This window comes from Monodelphis domestica, chromosome 1, assembly GCF_027887165.1.
Source record: "Monodelphis domestica isolate mMonDom1 chromosome 1, mMonDom1.pri, whole genome shotgun sequence".
Classification (NCBI taxonomy): Eukaryota; Metazoa; Chordata; class Mammalia; order Didelphimorphia; family Didelphidae; genus Monodelphis; species Monodelphis domestica.
In genome coordinates, this window is record NC_077227.1 from 539,520,986 (window position 1) to 539,534,578 (window position 13,593).

The 13,593-nt window shown below is 32.0% G+C and overlaps 1 protein-coding gene across 7 annotated transcripts in view; it reads left to right on the forward strand.

Annotated features, from left to right (window-relative positions):
* Window positions 1–13,593, forward strand: part of KIDINS220 (kinase D interacting substrate 220) — a 148,569-nt gene that overhangs the window by 106,349 nt on the left and 28,627 nt on the right. For 4 of the 7 annotated variants that reach the window (XM_056813332.1, XM_007476167.3, XM_007476168.3 and 1 more), the window contains exons 23-26: window positions 2,373–2,551; window positions 5,923–6,146; window positions 8,834–8,947; window positions 9,770–9,826. In XM_056813332.1, coding sequence (XP_056669310.1) covers window positions 2,373–2,551; window positions 5,923–6,146; window positions 8,834–8,947; window positions 9,770–9,826 — 574 coding nt within the window. The remainder of the gene's footprint in view (window positions 1–2,372; window positions 2,552–5,922; window positions 6,147–8,833; window positions 8,948–9,769; window positions 9,827–13,593) is intronic. The other 3 variants (XM_003339645.4, XM_056813333.1, XM_007476169.3) reach the window with 2 other exon arrangements.

Genomic DNA, 13,593 nt, shown 5'->3' on the forward strand with positions numbered 1-13,593 from the left:
ATGAAGAAAGGGGATAATCGAGCAAAATGCTGGAGATGATGGGATGGAATGAAATCATTTGCCTTGTCAATAAGAAGGACCATCTCTTCATATTGAGATGAGGATGAAGAGATGATGAGATATTGAGGTTTTAGAAAATAGAACTAAAACTAATTCAGACTCTGTAGTTGAACATATTGATGTATTAAAACTGTTATTTCGTATACCCAGAAATTTTCTGTAACCTTCTTCAGTTTTAATTGTAATTCTTTTTTTTTTTAACCCTTACCTTCTATCTTAGAATCAATACTGTGTATGGTTCTAAGGCCGAAGTGTTGTAAGGGCTAGGCAGTGAGAGTTAAGTGACTTGCCCAGGATCACACAGCTAGGAAGTATCTGAGGCTAGATTTGAATCTAGGACCTCTTATCTCTATACCTGGCTCTCAATCCACTGAGCTACCTAGCTGCCCCCTAATTCTTTCTGTTAAAACAAAAATTTGCTAACCATTTCGCTTTCTTGTATTTTTTCAAAAAGGTCTTTGTTACATACTTTTTCCAAATTAAAATTTTAATAACTTTTGTTTTTTCAGTGCCTACATTTCTCCCTGTATATGTGTAACTCTTCCTGTTCCAGAGAACCATCTCTTATTAAAACAAAACAAAACAAAACTTATTGTAAAAAGAAAAGGAGCAAAAGGAGAAAAAAGAATAAGTAAATTGATGAATACAACAAAAAACTGATAAAATTTAATATTTTATAATACCTTTCAATACTCTCTGCAAAAGCATCTTTTCATATCTCTAAATTTGAGACAAATTTTATTCTTTGTTATTTTCTAACATTTATTTTGAGCTATTTTATGATGGTGTTTCTTTTTATTTATCTTGTTGGTAGCCATAGTGTTTGGATCTGTTTATTCCACTTTTTATGCATTGATGTAAGTCTTTCCATGCTTTTCTGTATTTATCCTATCAGTACAAAATAATCCATTTCATTCATCTACAACAATTTTGCATTCCCATTGGCATCTAATTTGCTTCCAGTTCTTTTCTACTCCTTAAAATGCTGCTGAAAGTATTTTGTTATATTTGAGGCCTTTCTTTTTTATCGGTGTCCTCTTTTGTGTATACATACGTCAGTGGCAGTTAATGATAGTGAATAGAGTGCTGGGCCTGGAGTCATGAAGAAAAAAACTGAGATTAAATTTGGCTTTAGATACTTATTAGCTGAGTGACCCTGGGCAAGTCACTTAGCCTCTGTTTGCCTTAGTTCCCCATCTGTAAAATGGAAATAATAATAGCACCTACCTTGCCAGGGTTATTGTAAGGATCAAATGTGATAATTAAAAAAAAATACTTATCACAGTGTCTGAAGCTTAGTAGGCACTATGTAAAAGCATATTCCCTTCTATTCCCTCAGTAGAATTTCTAGACCAAATGGTATGGGTATTTTAATCCCTTTATTCACATAATTCCATATTATTTTTCAGAATGATTGGATCTTTTTATATGTCCAGTAGTGTGTATATATATGCAGTAGTCTTTTTCCAAATCCCTTCTAATCTTGTCTGTTTCCATCTTTTATTATACCAATTTCTTAGGTGTAAAATGAAATGTCTAGGTTATTTTTATTTGCATTTCTTTTATTAGTGATTTGAAGCAGACTATCAGATGTCAATTCATTGCAATTACTTTAAGAACTACTTGTTCATAACCTCCAACCACTCAATGTATCAGAGCAGATATGAATACAAATCTGACCTCAAAATACTTACTAGCTGTGTGACCCTAGGCAAATCACTTATTTAGTTTACCTCAGTTTCCTCATCTGTAAAATGAACTGAAAAGGAAATGGCAAACCACTTTAGTTTATTTGCAAAAAACAACAACAACCCAAATAGAGCAACCAAAAGTCAGACACAAATGAACAATGACAAAATCCTTTGTTGGGTTAAGAATACATCTGATTATAATTATGAAAGATATATAATCTCCTCTTTTAAAATGATATTTAATATTCAAGTTTTATATCTATTTTCAGTTTATTATGTAACATAATGTAAGACATTGGTCTGAGCCTATTTTTCCCAGACTCTTTTTCCTGCAGTTCTTATCAAGTGGAGAGTTCTTCTGGGATAACATATATGGTTATCAAAAACTGGGTTATTGAATTCTATTATTTCTTATTCTCTTTTGTCTAGTCTATTCCATTTATCTATTTTTCTAACCAATTCCAAGTGTTTTTGATGGTAACTGTTGTTATTTAACTTTTTAGAGAAACAAAATGTTTTTCCTAAATCTTTTGGTAGAATCTGTTTATACAATGATAATATTGACTATTTTACATTTATTTTTACATATATAGATACATTTATATCTTTCTTTTTTCAAAGAATATCCAAGAATATCCCAACAACTAAAGATGTTGAGCCATTACTTGAAATTGATGGTGACATAAGGAACTTTGAAGTGTTTTTGTCTTCACGGACACCAGTTCTTGTGGCTCGGGATGTAAAAATCTTTTTGCCATGTACTGTAAACCTGGATCCAAAACTTCGAGAAATTATTGCAGGTAGGTAATAGTGAACAGATTTTTAAAAATTATTTAAAGTTTTCAAAGTCTGACTACCTGAAAGCCTCTCTTCTTTTTACTCAGTTTGTTCAATTTCTACTGGGACAGTGGGTGGCAGCATGATTTATGCCTACTGTGATCTAGCTATACTGACCTATCAGCATTTCAACACAGCATTCCATCTCTTTGGTCTGAGTCAACATGTTGAATTCTAGGCCTGGTTCTGCTACTAACTTTAGCTACTAACTGTGAGCTTTGGTATGTTAATTCATTTTACTAATTCCAAGTTCCTCATCAAAAAAAATGCACTATTTTTCTAAGTTCCTTCCAATGATACATTTACATACTTCATATATGTCTCTGATAATGCTGTATTTGTTGTTGGCATGCATCATGAGGATACTGAGATATATTATTGCAAGTAATCAATACCTTATCTTATGAGAGAATTAACGAGTTGAAAGTTATAATAAAAGTAGCTATGACACTTTAAGATTTACAGTGTTTTACAAATGGTGCTATTATCCCCATTTTGTCTTTGAATGAGATAGATAAGGAAAGATTGAAGTACAGTGACTTGCTCTGGAGTCTGGATTTGAATTCAGCTCTTCCTAACCTTGAGGTCATGTGCTGTATCTTCTAAGCCATTTAGTTGACTCTTCACTAGATTCTTCATAGGGTTTTTATGAGCATCAAATATGTAAAGTACCTTGTAAATCTTAAAGCACTAAATAAATTATTATTAAATTATTCTTCCTATGCATTTTTTCTATTCACCTAACTATCTCTTTCAAGGGAACTATAAATTTTAAAATGAAAATCACACTTTCTATTAAAATAGCTTCACTTTAATAGCCCTGGGTTTAAAGTTAAATAAGATCTGGGTTCAAATCCTACCTCAGACATTTACTAGCTCTGTTATCCTGGGCTAGTCACAACCTGTCTGAGCTTCTTCAGTCTCCTAAAATGTAAACTGAGGAGGTTGTACTTAATGACCTCTGAGATTTATTTGAGCTCTAAATCAATTACCCTTTGAAATAATGGTATTAAGTGTTAAAAGAACAAGTAACTTATTCTTTTAAAAATACAGTTGAGCTATCTTTAACATTAAACCCTACCTTTTAACAATAACAGCTTAATCTAATCTGATTCCTAATCTTTATAACACATTTTGATAATTTTTTTTTAAATTTAAGGAATTAGGACAGTTATATTCCAATTGGCACAGAGTTCATCTGCACTCTCTGGAGGTGGATAACACCTTTTCATCATGTGTCCATTGGCATTATAATGGATCATTGTATTGATCAGTGTAGCCAAGTCATTCAGAGTTGATCAGCATTACAGCATTGCTGTTTCTGTGCACATTGATCTCCCAGTTCTTCTTGCTTCATTTTGCATCAGTCGTAGAGGTGTTGCAATTTTTTTTAATGAAACCATCTCCCTCGTCGTTTCTTATAGCACAGTAGTTTTTCATCACAATCATATTCCACAACTCATTTAGCTGTTCCTTAACTGATGAGTATCCTTCAATTTCCAGTTCTTTGTTACCACAGAAAGAGCTGCTATAAATATTTTTGTACATGTAAATCCTTTCCATTTTTTCTTTGATGTCTGCAGTACAGACCTAGGATTGGTATTATTATGTCAGAGACTATGTATAGTTTTTATAGTTTTTTGGGCATAGTTCTGAATTGTTGTTCTCCAGAATGGTTACATGAACTTAAAATTCCACTAGCAGTTTTTTGGTGTACCTATTTTCCTAAACCACTTCAGTATTTGTCATTTCTGATAGGTTTAAGATGATTCCTTAGAAATTTGCCTCTCTCCAGTCAATAGTGATTCAGAATATTTTTTAATGGTCTGCAGATATTTTTGATTTCTTCCTCTGAAAACTGCCTGTTCCGATTCTTTAGCCTTTTATCAATTAGAGAATGGCTCTTGTCTTTATAAATTTGACCCAGTTCCCTATATATTTGAGAAATGAGGCCTTTATCAGAGAAAATTGCTAGGAACTTTTTGATATTACTTCATTGCCTTTGATACCTTTTAGCAATATGTATTTTCCTTGATTACTTCTTTTAATTAGGCCTTTTAATTTTGCTTTTGCTTTGCCTGAGATTGTGATTGTTCTCTTACCTTTTTTACTTCAACTGAAGCATAATAGATTTTACACCAGTCCTCTTTAACTTTATGTCTTTCTATTTCAAGTATGTCTCTTGTAAAAAAGACATATTTTTAGATTTTAGTTTATAATCCATTCTTCTATCTGCTCCTATTTTATGGATGAGCTATTCTGTTCATAGTCACAGTTTTGATTACTGTGTATTTTCCTCCATTATATTTTCTTCTAGTTATCCTTTTTTGTCTTCTTTAATTCCGTTTCTCCTTAGAAGTCTGTTTTGCTTCTGACCACTACCTTTCCTTAAGCTGCCCTTTTATCATCCTCCCTGCAATATAGCTTAGCCCTTTTCTCTCCTGTTTCCCTTTTTTGCGAAATAGATTTCTATACCTGACCGTGTAGGTGTAAACTTTCTTCTTTGAACCAGTTCCAATGAGAGTAAGGTTCAAATATTGCTTGATACCTCCCTCCCCTAATTTTCCTCTCCACTATGAAAGATGTCCTTATGTGCTTTTCTGTAAGGAAAAATTTCTCCATTCTACCTTTCCCTTCCTCCTTCTTCTGGTGCTTCCCTCTACTTGACTTCTTCATTAATTTTTTTATAGATCATCACAATATAATCAACTCACACTCATGTCCTCAATCTATGTAGACTCTTAATTGCCCTAATAATGATAAAGTTTAGGAGTTATATGTATCTTCTCATATAGGAATGTGAACCATTGAACTTTATTGAGTCCTTTATGATTATTCTTTAAAGTTTAAAGGATTTTTTGGTTTGTTTTTTTTATATACTTCTCTTGAGTCTTGTGTTAGACTGTCAGATTTTCTATTTAGCACTCATCTTTTTATCAGAAATGCTTGTAAGTCTTCTATTTCATATCTAGAAGCTTCTTCCATACTTAGATACTAGTAGAATATTTGGAAGAGAGATTTGGAAATTAAAGTCATTAAATGTATAATATGTTGTAGCACAGATCTTAGTACTAGTACTTTTGCTTCTAGAGACTCAAAATCTATGTTGCTGCCTTTGTTTTTAGCCACTATAGTTTTAAAATTAATTTTTAAACAGGTAAATCTAGGTGCTTTAATTGTTAGAGCAATGGACTTGGAATCAGATTCATCTTCATGTGTTCAAATCTGGCAATTACTAGCTGCTGTGTAACCCATGGCAAGTCACTTTAAAAAATGGAGATTTAAATTATACTTTTCTTTCTCTCCACTGCCTGGAAATAATTTAATATTTCAGATGTTCGTGCTGCAAGAGAACAGAGTACTAATATTGGAGGACTTCAGTATCCTCCTCTGCCACTACAAGATGTGAATCCTCGAACCTCTTCATTTAATCTGCCTGGAGCTATAAATTCTCCAAATACCTTTACTGGACCTTTTCCTGGTAGTATGATATCACCACAGCCTCATAGCAGCTATTACAGTGGCATGACAGGACCTCAGCATCCCTTTTATAACCGGGTAAGTACTAGTACCTTGTGTTAATGCCATAATTAAGTACTTCATGGTTTCCATGGCTTTTTGAAATCATATTTTGTTCTTAAAATGCAAGGGAAAATACAGAGATTGTATTTTAAATAGTGGACTATTAAGTAAAATTTCAAGGAAAAAAAGAGCAATTCAATTAGAATGAGTTCTAAGTATAATCCAAATATTAGGTATAAAAATTTTACCTCCCCTTTTTCCTTTGATAGGGAAATGATTTTGACATAGGTGTGAAGCAGGCAATTAGAATTCATTCTTATATGTATATATTTTCTATGTTGTATACATAGAGGTATAAGTATAAATGATTAAATCTGAAGAAAATCATACTCTTTTTGTTTATGAATAGGTATAAGGTGATTCCTCAGAAATTTGCCTCTCTCCAGTCAATAGTGATTCAGAACATTTTTTTGTTCTTTTTGTTTATGAATGTTTTACTTGTCCTGTTTAATGTCTTAAATTGACATTTGATGCTAGCTGTGGACAGAACTTGGGCCTAGAGTTAGAAAGGCCTGAATTCAAATGTGGTCTCAGATACTTAACAGTTTTGTGGCCTTAAGCAAGTTGCTTAGCTTTTGTTTATGTCAGGTTTCCTCACCTGTAAAATGAGAATCCCTACTTCTCAGATTTTTTTGAAAATGAAATGAGATAATACTTTCAAAAAATGCTTATTACTATGCCTGGGTATACTCTAGGCAATTAATAAATGCTTATTCTCCTCCCCTTCCTGCTTATTTGGATCTCTCATAAACCTTGCTGACGTTTTTGTTTGGTATTTTTTTCACCTCAGAAAATAAAATTAGTAAAGATAAAAACATACTGAAATTCAAAACTGAAAAATTTTAGTGCTAAGTTTTATAGTTAAATGACATTGTACATATTTATAAATGTAAAGTTATATTTTTGAAACATGAAGTTTTTGTTATGAATGTTCATTTATAGTTATATGTATTTGAATATAAACAATTGAATTTATATTAGGATTGTCAGTAACATAGAGCTGCTAATTCATTATTTATGTTTAAAAACTACTTTTACTTTCTAGAAGTTTACACTCATGAGCCATGACTTTGGATGCACTAGGGAATTTGTGACTGGGGAAGTGGAAATCAGCTTAAATAAACTCAAACAGGATTGACCTTGCCACTACCAAATTGAAGAGGACAGAACCATCTTTTGTTGATTAGTCATCCTAAACATAGTTCTTACATCAAGGCAAATTTGGTAAACCCTAGATTTCTGCTTTGTGGATCCATAGAAGCAATTTATCTTCAGTAAACTCAATGCTGAGTTTGGGTTCTACTATTAGCTTGGGCCATTATTGACAAGAAAATCAACCTGCCTAATATATTGCATTTAGGATGACATGCAGAGGCTGTTTAATGTAAAGAATGTGTAGTCAAATTTTATAAGGAATTTTTAAAATATTCTCTTAAAAAAAGGAAACCCAAATAACAATTAGAATATGTAAATTTCATGAGTGAAATTTCAATGCAATGACTTTTAGCATAGTAAAATTTAAAAGTAACAGTCTGGTAAGCGGAGTTCATATTTTTGCACTGTTTCATTCTAACTGAAATTTTGTTCCTGTAGGTTTTATGTTAAATCACCTACTAGTCAAAATTTATAGTTTACACAGGTTGTCAGAAACATCTTTTAAAAGTGAGAAAAAAAAGAAAAGTAATAGAAATTATTAGACTGAGGAGTAACTAATTTGTTGTTATAGTTTTCCCAAGATTATAGTATTTCGGTCCTATTTTTCTGAGCAATGACCTGCTTTCGCACTGATGGCAAAAGCAGAATAATACTCTTGGGACTAAAAAAAATACACAGGTCTGAGAAACTGAATAAAATAAACCTTAAGAATTTTAATGTATATTATGGTTAGTGTTAAACTTTTAAACAAAATTTCAATCTAGGTATCTAATTATACTATCTTGTAAAATTTTTAGCTGAGCAGTGTATTCCACCCTTGAAATAACACCTGTTTATTAAAAATTACTCTGAAATATTAATATGATTCTGTTCTTCAGGTCACTGCCATAGGGCATAATATAGCTGATATCTTTTAGATAAACTTGGGCAGCTAGGTAACTTAATGGATAGAGTACCAGGCCTGGAGATGGGTGGTTCTGGGTTCAAATATGGCCTCAGATATGTCTTAAAGGCTCTGGGATCCTGGGCAAGTCCTTTAGCCTTAATTGCCTTGCTCTTACTAGTCTTTTGCCTTGGAACTGACACTTAGTATTAATTCTAAGACAGAAGGTAAAAATAAAAAAAAAATAACTAAACTATCTTGGATTATACAAAAAAGTAGATCTTTATGGTAGTATTTTATATGTAGAAGGACTACTCAATAGTGAATTGATTCTATTGTGTATTTTGTTTACTAGAAGCAAAATACCAAAATTCATCTTTTAAAAAATAAATATCTTTTATGTTGATAGAACAAGAAAAATAGAAGTAATTCTACTTTTCTGAAATTGTTTTTAATATACCCATGCAAAGTAAAGGATTTTTTGGTTTGTTTTTGTTTTGCTCATTAGGCTTTTAAAAAAAGAGGAATTGCATTTTGTTGAATTGATAAATTTCTTTTGATCTTCTTATAATTTGATTTCTGTAATTGTTTATCCCCCTTTTTTGTTACATGTTTCTTTCCATAGCCATTCTTTGTCCCATATGTTTACTCGCCAAGGTATTACCCTGGCGGTTTCCAACATCTCATCCCACGTCCATCAATAAAAACGAGTTTTTCCAGAGATCATAGAAGTGGCCTAGTAAGTATGTTAAGGGTAATAAAAATATTAATCTAGATATATATAGATGGCCTTAAAAATAAGTTTGGTAATTTCCTTTTAGAACAAATAATATAAATTATTTAATAAATATTTTAAAGATTAAGAGATTACTAATACAATATGTATTTTGTTCAAGTTAGTAAGTAACTATATTATTTTCAGTATTAGTGAATAAATGTGAACTTGCTTGTAGATGTAGTTCTCTGGTTTATAAAGAAAGTGCATAACATTTATGTCTATATTTTTTAATTAACATTGCCCTCTATGAATACTAATTTCATTTTCAATGGACATAAATATAAGATACCTAAAAATTTTGCTATAGTACATAATGAGAGGTGTTGAAAGACTAAAGCATTTCATTAAACAAGTTAGTTAAAATTTAGTTTTAGAAATACCAGAAGAAAATAAAATGGAAACAAAATACATTTTGTATTAAAATAAACTTTATTTCAAGTCCTGTATGATAGCTATGTTTTACTCAAATTTAAATAACTTCAAAAGGGAAAAAAACCTACCATTATATATATGTTTTCCCCTTAATAGTTTTCTGAAAAGAAGATTTAGAACTCAGAATAATTAACTAACTTGCCTTTTTAATTCTAAAATGTTATTACCAGAAAAGAAATTATTGAAATATTTTTAAAGCATATTACATCAATAAAATGATTACTTAATAGTATAACATTATTGAACATCATTTTCATTCATTGTCATATTTTGGTTCAAACCTTAATTGATTCACCCATATTGTTTTGTTGTTGTTGTTGTTGTTGTTGTTGTTGTTGTTGTTGTTGTTAGGAAGTTATCAAGGAGGATGCTGCTGAGGGGCTTTCTTCACCCACAGACTCCTCAATGGTAATAACTGAGTAGTCATGTGGTGTGGAACTCTAGCATCTCATTGCTTTTCAACAGTAATGATCTCATATTAATTGTAATTTTAGCGATTCACTAACACTGCATTTGTGTTGTGATGGGCAACTAGCATAGTATAGCTAAACACTAATAAGTATAGTTTAAAAAATAAATTTAAGAGCTAGAGTGTTTATTTTTTCCTTAAGCCCTTCCTTTCCCTTCTTTCCTCTTCTTGAATTATGTAAAATGTATTTTTTTTCCAGCAAGCAAAACATTTTTTTACAGTTTTCATCATTAGTTCATCACTGGTTTGTAAAAGCTTTTGTTCTTTCCTATTTCTTTAGAACTAATTTTTTTCTGACTGAGTTATAGTTATCCTTTTATTCTAGTCATTATTTTACTGTCATATTGTTGTAGTTAAAACTATATTCAGAAGAATTTTCCTTTAAAATATCTGAAATCATCATTCAAGAGCTACAGTGTTAAAATTGGTATCATATTGAATAATTCCACTTAAATCTATGTCTACAATGTGTACTCATCATAAATCCATTTTACTTTCTTATGTTAGTCCATAAACTATATATACAAAGTAAAATAAGTTTGTTCCTAGAAGAATAACTTTAAAAAGAGCTAACCATTGTTTTTTAGCACCTTAATATAAAGCAAATTTGGGGTAGGGGGGCTAGAAAAAATTTTTGTGGGACAAGGGAACAGCAAGGTTGTACAGTGGTTAGAGTGTGAGGCCTGGATTCTGGAGGACATGGATTCAAATCTAGCCTCAGACACTTTCTAGCTATGAGACCTTGGATAAGTCATTTAACCTTGAGTGCCTAGCTTTTGCCACTCTTCTGTCTTAGAATTGATGCTAAGACAAAAGATAAGGGATTTTTTAAAGGGGGGAATAAAGAAAAAATTCTTTAATGCTCTTCTATTTAGTGAGACATTAACTTAGCATGAACTTTAAAATAAATGCTATATTAAATAATATTCAGAGTTCTTTTGAACTGTTTAATTCCATGTTTATATCCTGCTACTTAATTTCAGAGAGCATTATTATATGTGTAAATATAATCAATTTGGTTCTAAACCTCTTCTCAGATATGATATAATCAATTAAATTAATTTAGTGAATGTGCTGAATTCCTCCATACTTGTGAACTTGATATGCTTTTAAGATGACTTTAACATTACAGCTTGTAGAAAATAGATGAAACTATTTTTTGTGCATTTATTAAGATTATATTTTTTCTGAATTATTAGGATTTCTGTAGATATATTCAGATCTCTTTATTTAGCCACAAATGATGAGTACAGTAGCCCATAATTCTGTTGAAATGTTTAGGGAGTTTTTCATTCCTAGATCATTGACGTTATCCATAATAGTTTTTTTCCTTAAAGTCTTTATTAAATATATTCATGCTTGCAATAGCATTCTTTGTGCTAGAAAAATCTTGTAAGATTTTTATGTAAACCAGACATAAGCATAATATTACCCTGACCAGTGTTATTTAATAATATGAATATATTATAACTAAATTTCGCTGTAATAACTAAAAATTCAGCTGCAGTATCATCACTATTATTTGTCAGTTGATGTTTGATAATCCAAGCTTAACTCACAGTAGTCTAATTCCCTTTAATATCAGTTTGCTTCCTGATAACATTATTCGTTTTGCATGCCTAAACTTAGTTTAGATGAGACTAATTTTTCTCATGAAGGTTGAGTCACCTAATATCACATTTCTTTGCAATTCTTAGTGATGTTATGTGGAGTTATGATCAGCTTAAGAGTCATAATCACTTAAACATACTAAGTTAGTTACTATTGTGCTCTAATGTATAAAAACTTTAATAGCTGGGGAATTTTGCAGAGCTATTCTGTGATCTTGCATTCAGGGATATCTTTGAAGTTTCTTTTTGAGGAAGAAGAAAATATAATTTAAATTAAATATTTCAAAGATTCTAAAATATGAATTAGTTCATATTATATCTATATACATATATATATTTCTACCTATGTTTGGTAAATTTGCTATACTGTTTTTGTCTTTCATAATATTAAAAGATAATTCTTTCATTTGCCAAGCATAGAGATGCTTTGCCCTTTAAAAATAATTAACAGGATAGCTAGGTGGCTCACCAAGCTCACTAAGCTTCGAGATGGAAGTTCCTGTTCAAATCTGGCCTTAGATACTTCCTAGCTGTGTGACCTGGAGTAAATCATTTAAAGCCAATTGCTTAGCCATACCATTCTATTGCCTTGCAACTAATATTTAGTATTGATTCTATGATGGAAGATAAGGGTTTCGAAAAAACCCCAACCAAAATAGTTTGTGAAATTGGTTTTATAGAATAGGAGACTAGTTAATAAAAATAAGAAAGACATAGCTCAGCTTTTGAAGAGTTTAATTTAGTGGTAGAACTGGAACAAAATCTATAAGAATATTTTTCTGTGATCTTTTAACCAAGCCAACATATAAGCATTTTAAATTATAAAATGTTTTAAGAGTAGTATTTTAAAAGTTCCAATATCCTTCATTATATTTCATTCTTGAAAACTATGTCAAAATAGATTATTTTAAATTATATTCTTCTTAGGAAAGGTTAAAAAATCAAATTGTATTTGTGATCAAGGATTAAATAAAAATAAGATAAATAATGTGAGACAAAGTAAGGAACCAATTTTGAATAAAAGTGTTGCTATTCAGGGAACTTAATTTCAGAGTGGGCTTTGTTTAAACAATTAATTTCACCTGGATTAAAGGTCACCCCCCCCCCCCCCCCGTGGCCGGCCATGTTAACCTAGTCTCATAGGCTCATCCTTAACACTATTAACAGACAGATTATTTTCCAATAGACTTGCAGCTCCCTTTTTCTCCTGAGGGAAAGAAAACCTAGACCAAACCAGATTAATAGTACCTTAGTCTTCTGGAGCCTTATCCCACCCCCTTTTCCCAGAAGGAAAAATTTGATCTAAGCCAGAGAAACCTAGACCAAACCCCCCCAGTCACCTTGAGCCTTCACTTCCCCTTTCCCTTGAGGAAAAGAAACTTGGACCAAGCCAGAGAGCTCTTAAAGGTCGACTCTTGCTTAAAGGAATTGCCAGAGACCTGCAACCAGCTGAAAGAGATAGGAGTCCAAAATTGGAATTGGAACCTTACCGAAGCCATGGAGAGGATGGGGATCAAAAGGCTTCTGCAAGTACCTTGCTCATCTTCAGAGCAGTATTAGGTAGTTGCCAATATTCTCAATTAAATCCCATGCTTGTTGCCAAAAATGTAAACTGAGGCATGGCCTTTTGGGAACTTAGTTCCTCTGATGGGGAGCACAGCTGAGAGGTACTGTGTCAAGCACAGACTCTCATGGGATTCAAATCCCTCTGTCCCCAAGAGGAGAAATACCTGAGAGAGACGGTGCCTGTAAAGTCAAGTATGAGCCTTATTAAGTAGGTACAGCATGCATGCAGGACAGCCTAGTGTTAAACAGCTTGTTTTGGAGACAACAGGAAATAGAATATATATATTTCCAACGGTGGGGGTGGGGGGGGGGAGAGGGAAAGCGGCTGGAACAAGCTGATCCATAGCGAGATGTAGGCATTCTGTGGGCAGAGAGTTCTAGGAACAAGTGGTGATGGATTGCCAGAGCCAAGACGGGTAGAAGTTCCAGAAACAAGGATAAAGACTCTTTGGTACAAATTTTTGGTACAATGGCACCTTCTTTGCTATAGTTAACAAAATATATGAGCAGTGAGTAGCTAAATTCCAAGG